At 30.0% G+C, this 12040-nt stretch overlaps 1 protein-coding gene across 1 annotated transcript; it reads left to right on the top strand.

Annotated features, from left to right (window-relative positions):
* The first annotated feature begins 8581 nt into the window (after positions 1-8581).
* On the top strand, positions 8582-11059 carry LOC102587344 (transcription factor bHLH35-like). Its single transcript, XM_006341689.2, has 5 exons — positions 8582-8655; positions 8736-8889; positions 9176-9400; positions 9764-9934; positions 10789-11059. Exons 1-5 carry the CDS (start codon positions 8591-8593, stop codon positions 10876-10878), a joined length of 705 nt encoding a protein of 234 aa, XP_006341751.1. The 5' UTR covers positions 8582-8590; the 3' UTR covers positions 10879-11059.
* Positions 11060-12040: the final 981 nt, after the last annotated feature.

The following is a 12040-nucleotide window of genomic DNA, read 5'->3' as shown; positions in this document are numbered from 1 at the left end:
AATATAATATAATTTTATTATTAATTTTCACTATAAAGAATATACAAAATTAAAATGATAAGATGAAATTTTTAGTTTGAAAATACAATACATAATATGATGATTTAAATACAAGATAACAATACAATACAATACATAACATAATAATTTTAAATACAAGATAAAATACAATACATAACATAATAATTAATTCACGATAAAACAAGAATCATGCCGAAAAGATGTTGAACGTGCATTCGGAGTTTTGCATCACGTCTTGCAATTATTGCAAGACCGACACGTTTTTGGAGAAAGGAAGTGCTACATGATATAATGACTACATGTATTATACCGCACAACATGATAATTGAGGATGAATGTGATCCTAATGCACCAATTCAAGATGCCGTAGAGGCTCCAACTTCAATGGCATAAATGGTGGTAGATGAAAATTTCCGATTTGAACAATTTTTAGCTAGACATAAAAAAATTAAGGACAAAAATGCTCATTTTGAACTCCTTAATGCATTAATAGAGCATTTATGGGTAATGGGAGCAACGTAATAATTTCAAAAATTGAGTATTTATGTAATTATATTTCACGTTTATTTGAATTTGTCAATTAATTTGTATATTATATAATACTTTCTTGCAATTTATGTTATTTAAAAATTTAGAATAAAATATAATTTTATATTAAATAAAAAATTTGAAAAAATAAAATTTTATATCACATGAAATTATATAAAGTAATTATTGAGAAAAATAAAGGATTTATATTATGAAATAAGAAAATAAAAATGAAATAGAAATAATAATATAATATTGAAGAGAGAGATTTTTTTTTTTTTAGAGAGTAAAATAGAGAATAGGATTGAAGTTGGTTGTCTGAAAAAATAGAGAACTCTATATTTGGAGAGTAATAAACTAATGCATATGTTAGAAATGTGCACCAAACAAGGTACTAATACTACACTAAGCTAATGCAAACATTATTTTCTCTAATACACTCTACCAAACGATCCCTAACTGTTTTATCTTTTAATTAGAAGGTTTTGGGTGAGTCCGGTTATAGAGAAAATTTTATTGGGAGCACGCTCTCAAATGGACCCTTTGGTGCGTTATTCAAATTTAGTTGGAATTGGGCATTAGATACTACTTGTGAAATCAAAAAAACTTAAAAATGTTTCTTTCTGTCCTTAATTATTTGTTCAAATTTTATTTTTTTATTTATCTATTTTGACAAACTAAGAAAGGTCAGTTTCTTTTATATATTATATCCTCAATTAATTAATTTTGAAAAAAATAGAATTTCTTGAAAATCTTAATTTTTTAATTCATCAACTTCATAATTAATAAGGGTCAAATAGTAAACTCACTATGCCAATTATTGTTTTCTTAATAAGTATGTCAATTTAAAAGTGGACAAGTAATTAGGAATAGAGGAAGTATAAAATTCCTTTCTCCCTCTTTTTTTTTTAGACAGGTGTCAAAACACACCTAAATTGATTATCAATAACAAAGGGGTTTATGAAAATGAGGGTGCAAAATACAGTAAATAATAAGTAATATAATGTAGAAGAATTGGTAGAATAATTCATTAATTTGGACAGAAAAAGATATTTTGAGTAACGTACCAACATACTTGGAACAAATATTTACTAATAACAAAAATATCCATTGAAAAACTAAATGAAAATAAATTATATGGAAAATAAAGGCAATTTCAGCAAATGCATTTGAGTTTTCATCCTCTCTCTCCTTTCTTTCTTCTAATTGAGCTTGAGATCTTCTCCTTCAACACTGTTAATATAATAACTGAGTTCATTAATCCAAACAAATGAAAGAAAAAATAATGTGATAATTTTGTATTAATATTATAAATCTCAACTAACAAATAAAGTGTCAAAGTAATAAACGTGACAATAGATCACGACTTCTATCAGGTTATCAATTAAGCAACAATAATTTGAGACCGAAGAACAATATTAGTTTTACCTTTGTTTATCATCATCACGATTGTTGTTATGACCACCACTTACCTCTTCATTTTTAAGCAAATGAATTAGACTTGCCTCAATTTTTTTTATTTCTACCATAATTTTTTCAAAGTGAAATTTCACTTCTTCCTCATTCTTCCCAGTGACATTAACCAAATAACGCCACATATCTAGTGTTTCATCAAAGCCACAAATAGCCAATGCTTTGAGAAACTTTATCTGTTCCTCCCAAGTCCATACTGAATTTGAGTTCATTTTTGCAAATACAAAGAAATTAAAGAACTATGATGTTTGATACTAAAAAGGTTAACATGAATTCTCTATATATATAGCAATTTTGAGAAACATAAATAGAAAAAAAAATGATAGGCCTGAAATAAGTCATAAGTTAATTATAACTAATTATTTTAGATTTTCTTGCGAGTAATATATTTTCTTTTCCAGACATAAGATAAGTATGTCAGATAAAGAAAATTGTGAGATTGTAACGTATCTTTTAGGATACAAATCAAATGAGGATAAGGGTGTTAAGTTTTAGTAACTCGAAATCAAATGAGGATAAGAATGAAGTCTAAGTTTGACTTTAGTCAACATTTTCGGTAAACGAGCTCTGATGAGAATTTCGTCAGCACGGTTAGCTCAAAATGTTGAGATTTGTCTAGAATGACCCTTCTTTTAGATCCCGAGGCCTCCGGGATAATTTCAAGACCCCTTGTGTATTTTGGCTTAAAACGGAGTTGGGTGTGGGAACCATATTCTATAATTAAGACTATCACGCCCCGAGCCTACACCCTGGACGTGGCCGGCACTCAAGAACCATTATTGTCCCCAAGCGAACCCTTGGCCTGTCTCAAATCTCAGCGGAAGACTTTCTCAATATAAGATGAACTCAAATATAAAACTTTAACTCCATTGTCTCAAATAAATAACTCAGAATATAATAGAATATTCAACTAGCCAGAAATAGACAACTTGTTATTTGCAGTTTTGATGATTTGACAAACCATGAGACGTTGTAAAGGGACCCGATCCTTGTGTCAATGTACACACAAATGTCAGGCAGTAAAAAGTACAATTGGTTGGTGCACAGTCTCCAACTGTGGCAGAAACCTCGGCCAATGGTATGGCCTCGAAGGTTGTGTCTATTATACATAAAGGTTATGTTCAATAAACACAACCTTAATTTTAGCATCTTGAAAATTCTCAAGAACACAAGCAAAGACCCATTTCGTGAAGTATTCTCCAAAAGCGCAACATGGACCTGATCAAGCTGCAAGTGTCATAGTTGTCTTAGGAGTTATACTTCAGTGCATATATTGTAAGTCTGTTCCTAATCTATAAAGGATTCAAATCTTTTGTTCTGTTTGTAAAAGTCTAAATCGGTTAGTATCTGCTTAGTCAAATTCTAAATCATCTAGGAGTTAGTTGATTTAGTGGGCAGTGTTGTATCTGCTTAGTTGAAGTCTAAGTTGTCTAGGTTTGATAGCTTAGTGGGCAGTGTGGTATCTTCTTAGGCTCGGTAAGTAATATGGTTGTTACTTGCTTTGAGATTAAGAGGTTAATCTCGTTTGAAGGTGTATCTGTGTTTCACTTTTGCTTGAAGAGATTAGTGAAAATAGTTGAAAATCATGTGTGACAGGTCGTGATTTTACTCCCTTGAGCAAGGAGGTTTCCATGTAAAATGCTTGTGTTATCTTCTGTTCATTGTTTACTCTTCATCACTGTTCTTGCTGAGTCAAGGGACCTGGTCCGTTGACTGATAGTGGACGCACATATTCTATCATAACTCAAGTCTTTAAAACTATCAGGCCCTGAGCCTACACCCTGAACGTGGCCGACACTCGAGAACTATTGCTAGCCCTAAGCGTACCTTTGGCCTGGCTCAACTCTCAGCTGAAGACTTACTCAATAATAGATAAACTCAAATGAAGGTTTTAACTCAAAAGTCTCAAATACTTAAACTCCGAATATTTAGAAATAAACATTCAACTGGCCAAAGAGGCTGTAAAATGCTTGTGTTATCTTCTGTTCATTGTTTACTCTTCATCACTGTTCTTGCTGAGTCAAGGGACCTGGTCCGTTGACTGATAGTGGACGCACATATTCTATCATAACTCAAGTCTTTAAAACTATCAGGCCCTGAGCCTACACCCTGAACGTGGCCGACACTCGAGAACTATTGCTAGCCCTAAGCGTACCTTTGGCCTGGCTCAACTCTCAGCTGAAGACTTACTCAATAATAGATAAACTCAAATGAAGGTTTTAACTCAAAAGTCTCAAATACTTAAACTCCGAATATTTAGAAATAAACATTCAACTGGCCAAAGAGGCAACTCAAGTCTCAACATAAAGGTTTGTAATCTTTTGTTGAGGCTCAGAGTTTAGTGAAGTGGAGTTAAATCCTACAGAGGTGTAGGTCGTGATTTTTTACCCGAGCCGAGGTTTTCTGCGATAAAATATTGTGTCATTACTTTATTTGTTTTGCATAACGTAACTGTTGTAATATGAAAAGGAACAAATATAATATACTTGTTCCTTAGGTAAATCTGGAGTTCAATATTCCAACAAATGAAAATGAAAAATACTCATGAACTACTACTGTAAGGAGACCAAATTCCCATCCCTCTACCGATGTGAGACTTCTTAATAGACTTATATATAATTCTCAATTTTATAATGGAGCTTTTTCCTACATAAATTAAAATGGGAAAATATTATATAACAAAGAATTGTGACAATAATTACATCAATAAATTCAGTATAATCTCACAAAGTGGGTTTATGAAGGGTAGAATATAAACCTTACCAATATCTTATAGGTAGAGAGACTATTTCTAACCGACCCGCTCAAGAAAATAAAAATTCAAAATAAAATAGGGAGAAATAATGAAAATGAATACAGTCATGACAAAATACTACAACAATCTCACAAATCATCCTAAACAATAGTCATAATTACAAGCTACAACGATAATTAAGGAGTAAAAAAAACACAAAATCCATTTAATTTATTATCAATTTAAATGCCGAGATATAAAATCTCTCTTATATCTTGAATAAACTTAGGAATGAGTTCATTTTGTTAATTTATTGATATTTTACATGACCGCGCGAAGCACGGCTTAGTTTACTAGTGTTAAAATATACTTAAATGTTTGGATTTCTTTAGAGAATTAAACGCAAAATCTTAGATTCAATTTTTTTTACTTAGTTAATTGTGTTTTATTTTTATTTTTATTGTATTCATCAGAAGTTTGATTTGTTATAAGTGTTTGCAAATCTCTACCTGGACATATTTTATTTTACTATGTTTCATGAATTCAAATTGTAATGAAATAATTATAGGTATTGAAATTATAAAAAAGAACAAAATTATTGGAAGTCATTTTGATTTGGTTATGAAGAATGTTGAGAGACTAGAAAAGCTTCTTACCGTGTTCTTTTTAAAATATCTGCTCAAAATGTTATCACTTATAGAAAGCTTTTTGTTGGTAAAAAGGAAAAGTTTAAGTTCATTTATATTCCCTTTTAGTTGTCATGTTACGCTTTTTAAAAGTTAATTTGACTAATTTTCAAAGTTAAATTATATTACATTAATTCGATATTTTAAACAAAAAATTTAGATATTCAAGACCTATATGAAAAGTACTATAAATTGCAATTTTTTCATATCTATATGATGAAAAAATAATCATAAAATGTTAGTCAAAGTTATTATAATTTGACTCTAAAAAAAGAAACTATAACAATTAAAAGTGGACGAAGGGGTGTGAACGTAGACACAAGGTTTATAACGACACAAAGTCAAAAAGAAATCAGAGAAAGGGTGAGCATGTTCACAGGATCTCAAAAAGCAAGAAGGTGCCAAGTTTTGATACAGAGAATTTGTAATTAATATAGGTTTTGTTTGGTGTCTTTTTTAGTAAGTGCGCTGGAGGTCTAGTTCGAAGCTGAATAATTTTCCTAGAAGGAAATTCAGATCACTAGATGCTCTTAGATTGTAAAGACTGCTAAGTTATTTTGGTTGTATGGTAATATTCACATTTTATTGCCAAAAAAAGAAATGGACGAAGATAATAAATATTTTTTGCGTATTTAAGTTAGGATCTATTCCATTATAATAATCTCCTCCGCGTTACACTCATAAAGGTGTTTCACGTGTAAACAAATTAGAAAGCAGACCTGACATTGTCAAAATTCAAACTTAAATTAATTGTAGCGTCACAATTTATTACATCACCCCTTAAAATCATATGTGACGTGATAATCTATATTTCTATTATCTTACTTAATACTTAGTAAAGGGAAAAGTATGCCAATATAAAAAATAAATACTCCCTTGTCCTATTTTATGTGACAGTCTTTTTTTATTAGTTTGCCTCCAAAAATTAAATTACTTTACCATAAGTAAAAATAATTTAACTTTAAATTTTTTCTTTATCTTTAATAAAATAATTTATAATTATACAAATTATTTTAAATTTTAAATTTTATTTTTTCTTTTTAATAAAAAAATAACATGCAAACGAGACGGAGGGACAAAATGCGGCTAAAGTGTACACACGCTATAGTCTGAAACTTTGTTAAAAAATTCAAAACATTATTAAATTGGGTTTGACTTTATTTTAGATTTTTAGTCCCACACGCAATTTTTGTTATAATAAGGAGGACTACTCTTTCTGTTCACTATTTTAAAAATAAATTTTTATTTTTATATATTAACAATTTTTTTTTTTGTTTTTGTTTTTTTTTTTTTTTTTTTTTTTTTTTTTAAATTTAATATTAAATATTAATTAATAGAGATCGTGTGATAAAAATCATGTTAATTATTATTTTATTGAAAGATATATTAGGTTCAAATATAAACAAAGAGCATAAGACAAATATATTAATATCACAAAACGTAGGATTAAAAAAATATGTATTAGATAGTGTTGTAAAATAATCATGTCAATTAGGGGTGTGCAAAAATCGAACCGACCGATAAACTGAACCGAAAAAAGTGTTATTGGTTTATTGTTATTGGGTTATTGGGATAACGGTTATTTAATGGTTTTACAAAAAAAAATTATTGGGTTATCGGTTCGTTATTGGTTTTTAATATTGGGTTATTGGGTTAACCGATAACCCATTAAGAATATAATAATTTACTATTTTAATTTTTAGTTATACATATATATAATATATTAAAAAAAATATTAATATAAATAGTAGTATATTAGACTAAAAATATAAAACCCTACGCAATAATTAACACTACTTAACAATTAACTCTCCTCTCTACTTTTAGTTATTTAACCTTTAGGTTTTACTTTTTATTATTACATATTTACTTTAGTTAGTTTATAATTGACTAATATTAGCTTTTGCACGATTGTAAATATCTGCAATTTGATTAACGTCAGGAATTCAAATTGTGTTACAACAAGTTGGTCCTTGTTGTCCCGTTTGGAATGATTATTTCGATGTATGCGTATCGTGTCAAATTATTGGATAAGTCATATATTTGTTTTGAAAGCATTTTCTTATTGATTAAACCGAAAACCGAACCGTTAAAGACCTAAAACCGATAACAAATATCTTATTGATTTGGTTATCGGTTTAGCATATTTAAAAACCGAAAACCGAACCGATAATACTTATAACCGAACCGAACCGACCGATACACACACCCTAATGTCAATTATTTTTTAATATGTCAGGTTCAAATATAAACAGAGGGAGTAACAAATATATTAGTATCGCATAACTTAGGATAAAATAATTTTTTTTTTTTAAAGCTGCTAAATGACCACAATAATTTGACCCGATATATATTCATAAAAAGTTATTTTCTATATTTATTTTTTGGGTAGGACAAAAATAGTTACTATTCCTCTCGTCCATTTTTAATTGTCATGATTTTCCTTTTTAGCGTCAAATTATAAGAATTTTAACTAACATTTTATGAAGTATTTTTTTCATTATATTAATATACAAAAAAATGCAGTTTATAGTACTTTTAATATAGTTTTTGAATATTCAATTTTTTATTTATTTAACACATCGAATTAATGTAATCTAATTTAATTCTAAATTAGTCAAATTGACTTTCGAAAAATGTAACATGACAATTGAAACTAGACTAAATGAAGTATCAAATAAGTTAGGAGAGAGATGAAATTCCACGAGGCACAACTTGGTAGGTTAAAAGAATTCGGATTCCTTTTGACAAATACTATTTGTCATTTCATGGTATTATTCTCTTCTTTCATTTTTACTCGTACATTATATTCTCTCTATTTATCATTACATGTTTATTAAGTATATTATTTCGAAATGTCTAATAATATTTATCTATTTTATAAAACAAATAAATATTTATCATGTTGTGTCTTTTTTTATCTTTGCTATTAAATATTATATTTATTTCTCAATATTTATATGACTTATATTTAATAAGGGTACGTAATTTAGTAAACTCACCCTTATCATTTACAAGTTCTTAATTCATGTTTAAGGTCAACACTGAACAACTATTATTTGACAGAGGGAGTAGTTTTCTGATTCTATATATACCTAGCTACTTCCCTTTCTTCTTCTCTCAACTTGTCCATCTCCTTTCAAAGAAGATGGAAAACATGGTTGAAGAGAATAATAATTATTTGGAAACAACCATGTTCTTTCAACCAGATAGGTAAACTTTAATTTATGCTCTTTCTCATTTAGTATTTTTGGTATTCTTCTTGTGGAATTAATAAAGATAATTTTTCGTAGCTACTTGGATGAGCCAATTATATCGTCATACTATGATTCAAGCTCGCCAGAAGGGGCACAATCATCGAAGAACATTGTATCAGAAAGGATTAGGAGGAACAAACTCAAAGAAAAGTTATTTGCACTTAGAGCTCATGTTCCAAAAATAACCAAGGTGAAACATAAATTGTTACTTAATATATACAAATATATCGTTTTTTTTTGGACTGACTGATATAAAAAGTGAGTCATATAAACTGAGACAGAAGGAGTATCTATTTATAAGTCTTGAGTAACTTGGAAGCCAAGTTTACTAGAACTAATTAATATGGACATTCATCAAATACTAGTGCATTAATAATGAAAATTAATGGACATCATATTAATATTTCATAACAATAATTACATTAAATATATATATATACATCATGAATAAGCATTTTAGTTTTTCTTTTTTCCAGATGGATAAAGCCTCAATAGTGAAAGATGCAATTGCCTATATTGAAGAATTGCAAAATCAAGATAGGAGAATTCAAGGAGAGATATCAGAGCTTGAATCCGAAACCTCAAACAAGAATAGTGCCCATCTTCAACATGAAACCTTTGATTTTTCAAAGCCTAAAAGACCAACTACACTTGATGAGCAGCAGTATGGATATCATTCTTCCCCTATTGATGTTCTTAAGGTAATTAAACAATATATAAATGTGCACTTTAAAGGTAGCCTCAGTTGACATCTGTGTCTTCCAACTTTGGATGTACACAAGTAGACACTTAAACTTGTATAAAGTTGAACAAATAGATACTCATGTCCTACGTAGCATAATACATATAGGATGTCAGGTAGGACCGCAAATTGTCATGTAGAATGTCTCATAGGACATATGTGTCTACTTGTTCAATTATATACATATTTAAATATCAAGTTATACACACCAAAAATTAAAAGTTAGTTAAAGAACATTTTTATGTATTAGGTTTTTATTATAATGAAAGATATTCCATAAGATAAAGTTACTTATCTTCTTTTTTTCCTTTTGAAATTGTAGTTGAGGATATCTTCAATGAGAGATAAGACAGTGGTGGTGAACCTCACTTGCATCAAAAGAAGAGACACAATGGTAAAACTTTGTGATGTTTTTGAATCTTTGAATATCAAAATAATTTCTGCAACTATCTTTGCTTCCTCTGGGACACTTCTCCACACAGCTTTCATTGAGGTAACACAATCTTTTTCTCACCCTCTTTTTTTGTTTCTTTTTACTTCCATTGTTTTTTCCACTAACAATTTTTGTTTTCTAATTTAATAATAAATTGTTTAAATAAATATATTTTGCTTACATACCTAACAAAAATAAATAAATGTGAAATTCACTTATTTTCTTAAAAGAAATATTTGAAGTCTAATCATATACTTTCTCAGTTTAAATTTGATTGTTTGGTTTTAACTTGACACAAATTTTTAAAAATTAAAGAAAACTTCTGAATTTTGTATTCTTAATTTAAAGTAAGTAGAATATACGAAAAATGACGTTTTATCTTGTAATATCAAACAAATCATGTGGAAAGTTAGAACTAGAGAGTTATGAAATAAAAGGAAGAAACACTATATAGAGAAAATAAAACAAAGGCATATATATATATAAGATCTATTCTGAAAAGATTAAGCTCTTTGGTTAATTATAAATTAGATGGATTCCTAAAGTTCTGAAGTGTTACTTGTAAAATGATAATTTCTTACTATGTGAAAAGTTCAATAATTTATACTCCCTCCCGTCTCATTTTATTGAGCTAGTTTGACTTAACACGGAATTTAAGAAAGAAAGGATTTTTTTTTAAAATTTGTGGTTTAAAATAAGTGATAGATATTTATATGATTATAAATTACTTATTTTATTAAAGATAAAATGAATATTTTAAAGTTAATTTGTTATTAAATATAAAAATGTATCAATTCTTTTTTGGATGGCCTAACACGGAAAGTGACTCATATAAATTGGGACAGAAGAAGGAGTATTAGTTAAATATAATACCTAATATCTACTGTCACTTTGTTTTAATTTCTCTTTTCCAGGCTGATGAGGAAGAGAGCAATCTTTTGAAGTTGAGGATTGAAACTGCTATAGCTTCTCTAAATAATCGAGATAGCCCTATGAGTTCTTAGAACAACAATTGCTTTGATTCAACTATGTTTCTCCTTCATGATAATAAGGATGTATTTATTCCAAGAGTGTTTTTTTCCTGGTTGATCTTAAAGTTTGGTCACCTTTGAATAGCTATTAATTTATGTAGTTTGTAGTTGGTGTTTTTCACATGAAATTTCAGTCAATGAAAGTCTACCTTTATCGTCCATTTCTAAGGGTGTGTTTGGTAGGAAGGAAAATGTTTTCTAATTTTCTCATGTTTGGTTGACTTAAATGTTTTGGAATGTTTTCCAAATCAACTTATTTTTTTCAAATTTAAGGAAAATGACTTCCCTTACAAAAGTAAGGAAAACATTTTCCAAAATCATTTTTAACCTCACACCACAACTTTCCAATGTAACTTAGTCTAGGGTATTGATTTTTGATACTAATCTAGAAATATCTGACTACTGATTCTTGATTTGAGACTTGACTCTCGAGCTCTATTCGAGACCCAACTCCCGTGTTCCAGATTGAGTCGGGTTAGATCTCCAGTGAGGACTAAAGGTCGAACTTTGGGTTAAGTCCCGAATCATATGTTGGGTTGAGGTTTCGAGTTGGGTGTTAGAGTCGGGTATTAGATTGAGTGTTGAGGTCGAGCCTCATGTCAAGTGTTAGGTTTGGGTCCCGAATCGATCGTTGGGGTGGGATGTCGAAGTCGACTCCCGTTCAAAGGTTGGGTCCCGAGTCTGGGTCAAGTTCCGATTCCAAATCAGGTCTTGATTCAAAATCGAGTCTCGATTTCGGTGTATGGTCTCAATTTGGGTGTTAATGTCGAATTAGGGTTCAGAAATCAGAAGTTGAGTGTCGATGTCTGGATCAGAATCGGGTATCGAGTCAGGGTCTCAAGTCTTGAGTCTCGAGTCGGGGTTTTGGGTCTCAAGTCTTGAGTTTTGAGTTGGCGTCTCGGGTCATTGGTCGGGGTCTCGGGACTTAGGTTGGGGTCGGGGTTAGGTCTTGACTCGGGTGTCAATGTCGGTTCTATGGTTTGGGTCGGGGTCGGGTCTCTAATCAGGATAGGATTCGAGTCTCAAGTCTAGGTCTCAGGTCTCGAGTCTCGGGTAGTGTTCATAGTTAGGTCGGGGTCAAGCTCGATGTCACGGGTCGAGGTTGGCGTCGTGTCTTGGATCTCGGGTAGGGTGT

Source organism: Solanum tuberosum, unplaced genomic scaffold (genome assembly GCF_000226075.1).
Source record: "Solanum tuberosum cultivar DM 1-3 516 R44 unplaced genomic scaffold, SolTub_3.0 scf00027, whole genome shotgun sequence".
Taxonomy (NCBI): domain Eukaryota; kingdom Viridiplantae; phylum Streptophyta; class Magnoliopsida; order Solanales; family Solanaceae; genus Solanum; species Solanum tuberosum.
This window is presented reverse-complemented; position numbering and strand designations above follow the sequence as displayed.

Excerpts from the sequence above, each read along its gene's own strand:
- LOC102587344 (XM_006341689.2), top strand. The coding sequence starts at position 8,591 with ATGGAAAACATGGTTGAAGAGAATAATAATTATTTGGAAACAACCATG. Across the intron at positions 8,656-8,735 it reads ATGTTCTTTCAACCAGATAG|CTACTTGGATGAGCCAATTA; the intron begins GTAAACTTTAAT and ends AATTTTTCGTAG. Across the intron at positions 9,935-10,788 it reads TCCACACAGCTTTCATTGAG|GCTGATGAGGAAGAGAGCAA; the intron begins GTAACACAATCT and ends TCTCTTTTCCAG.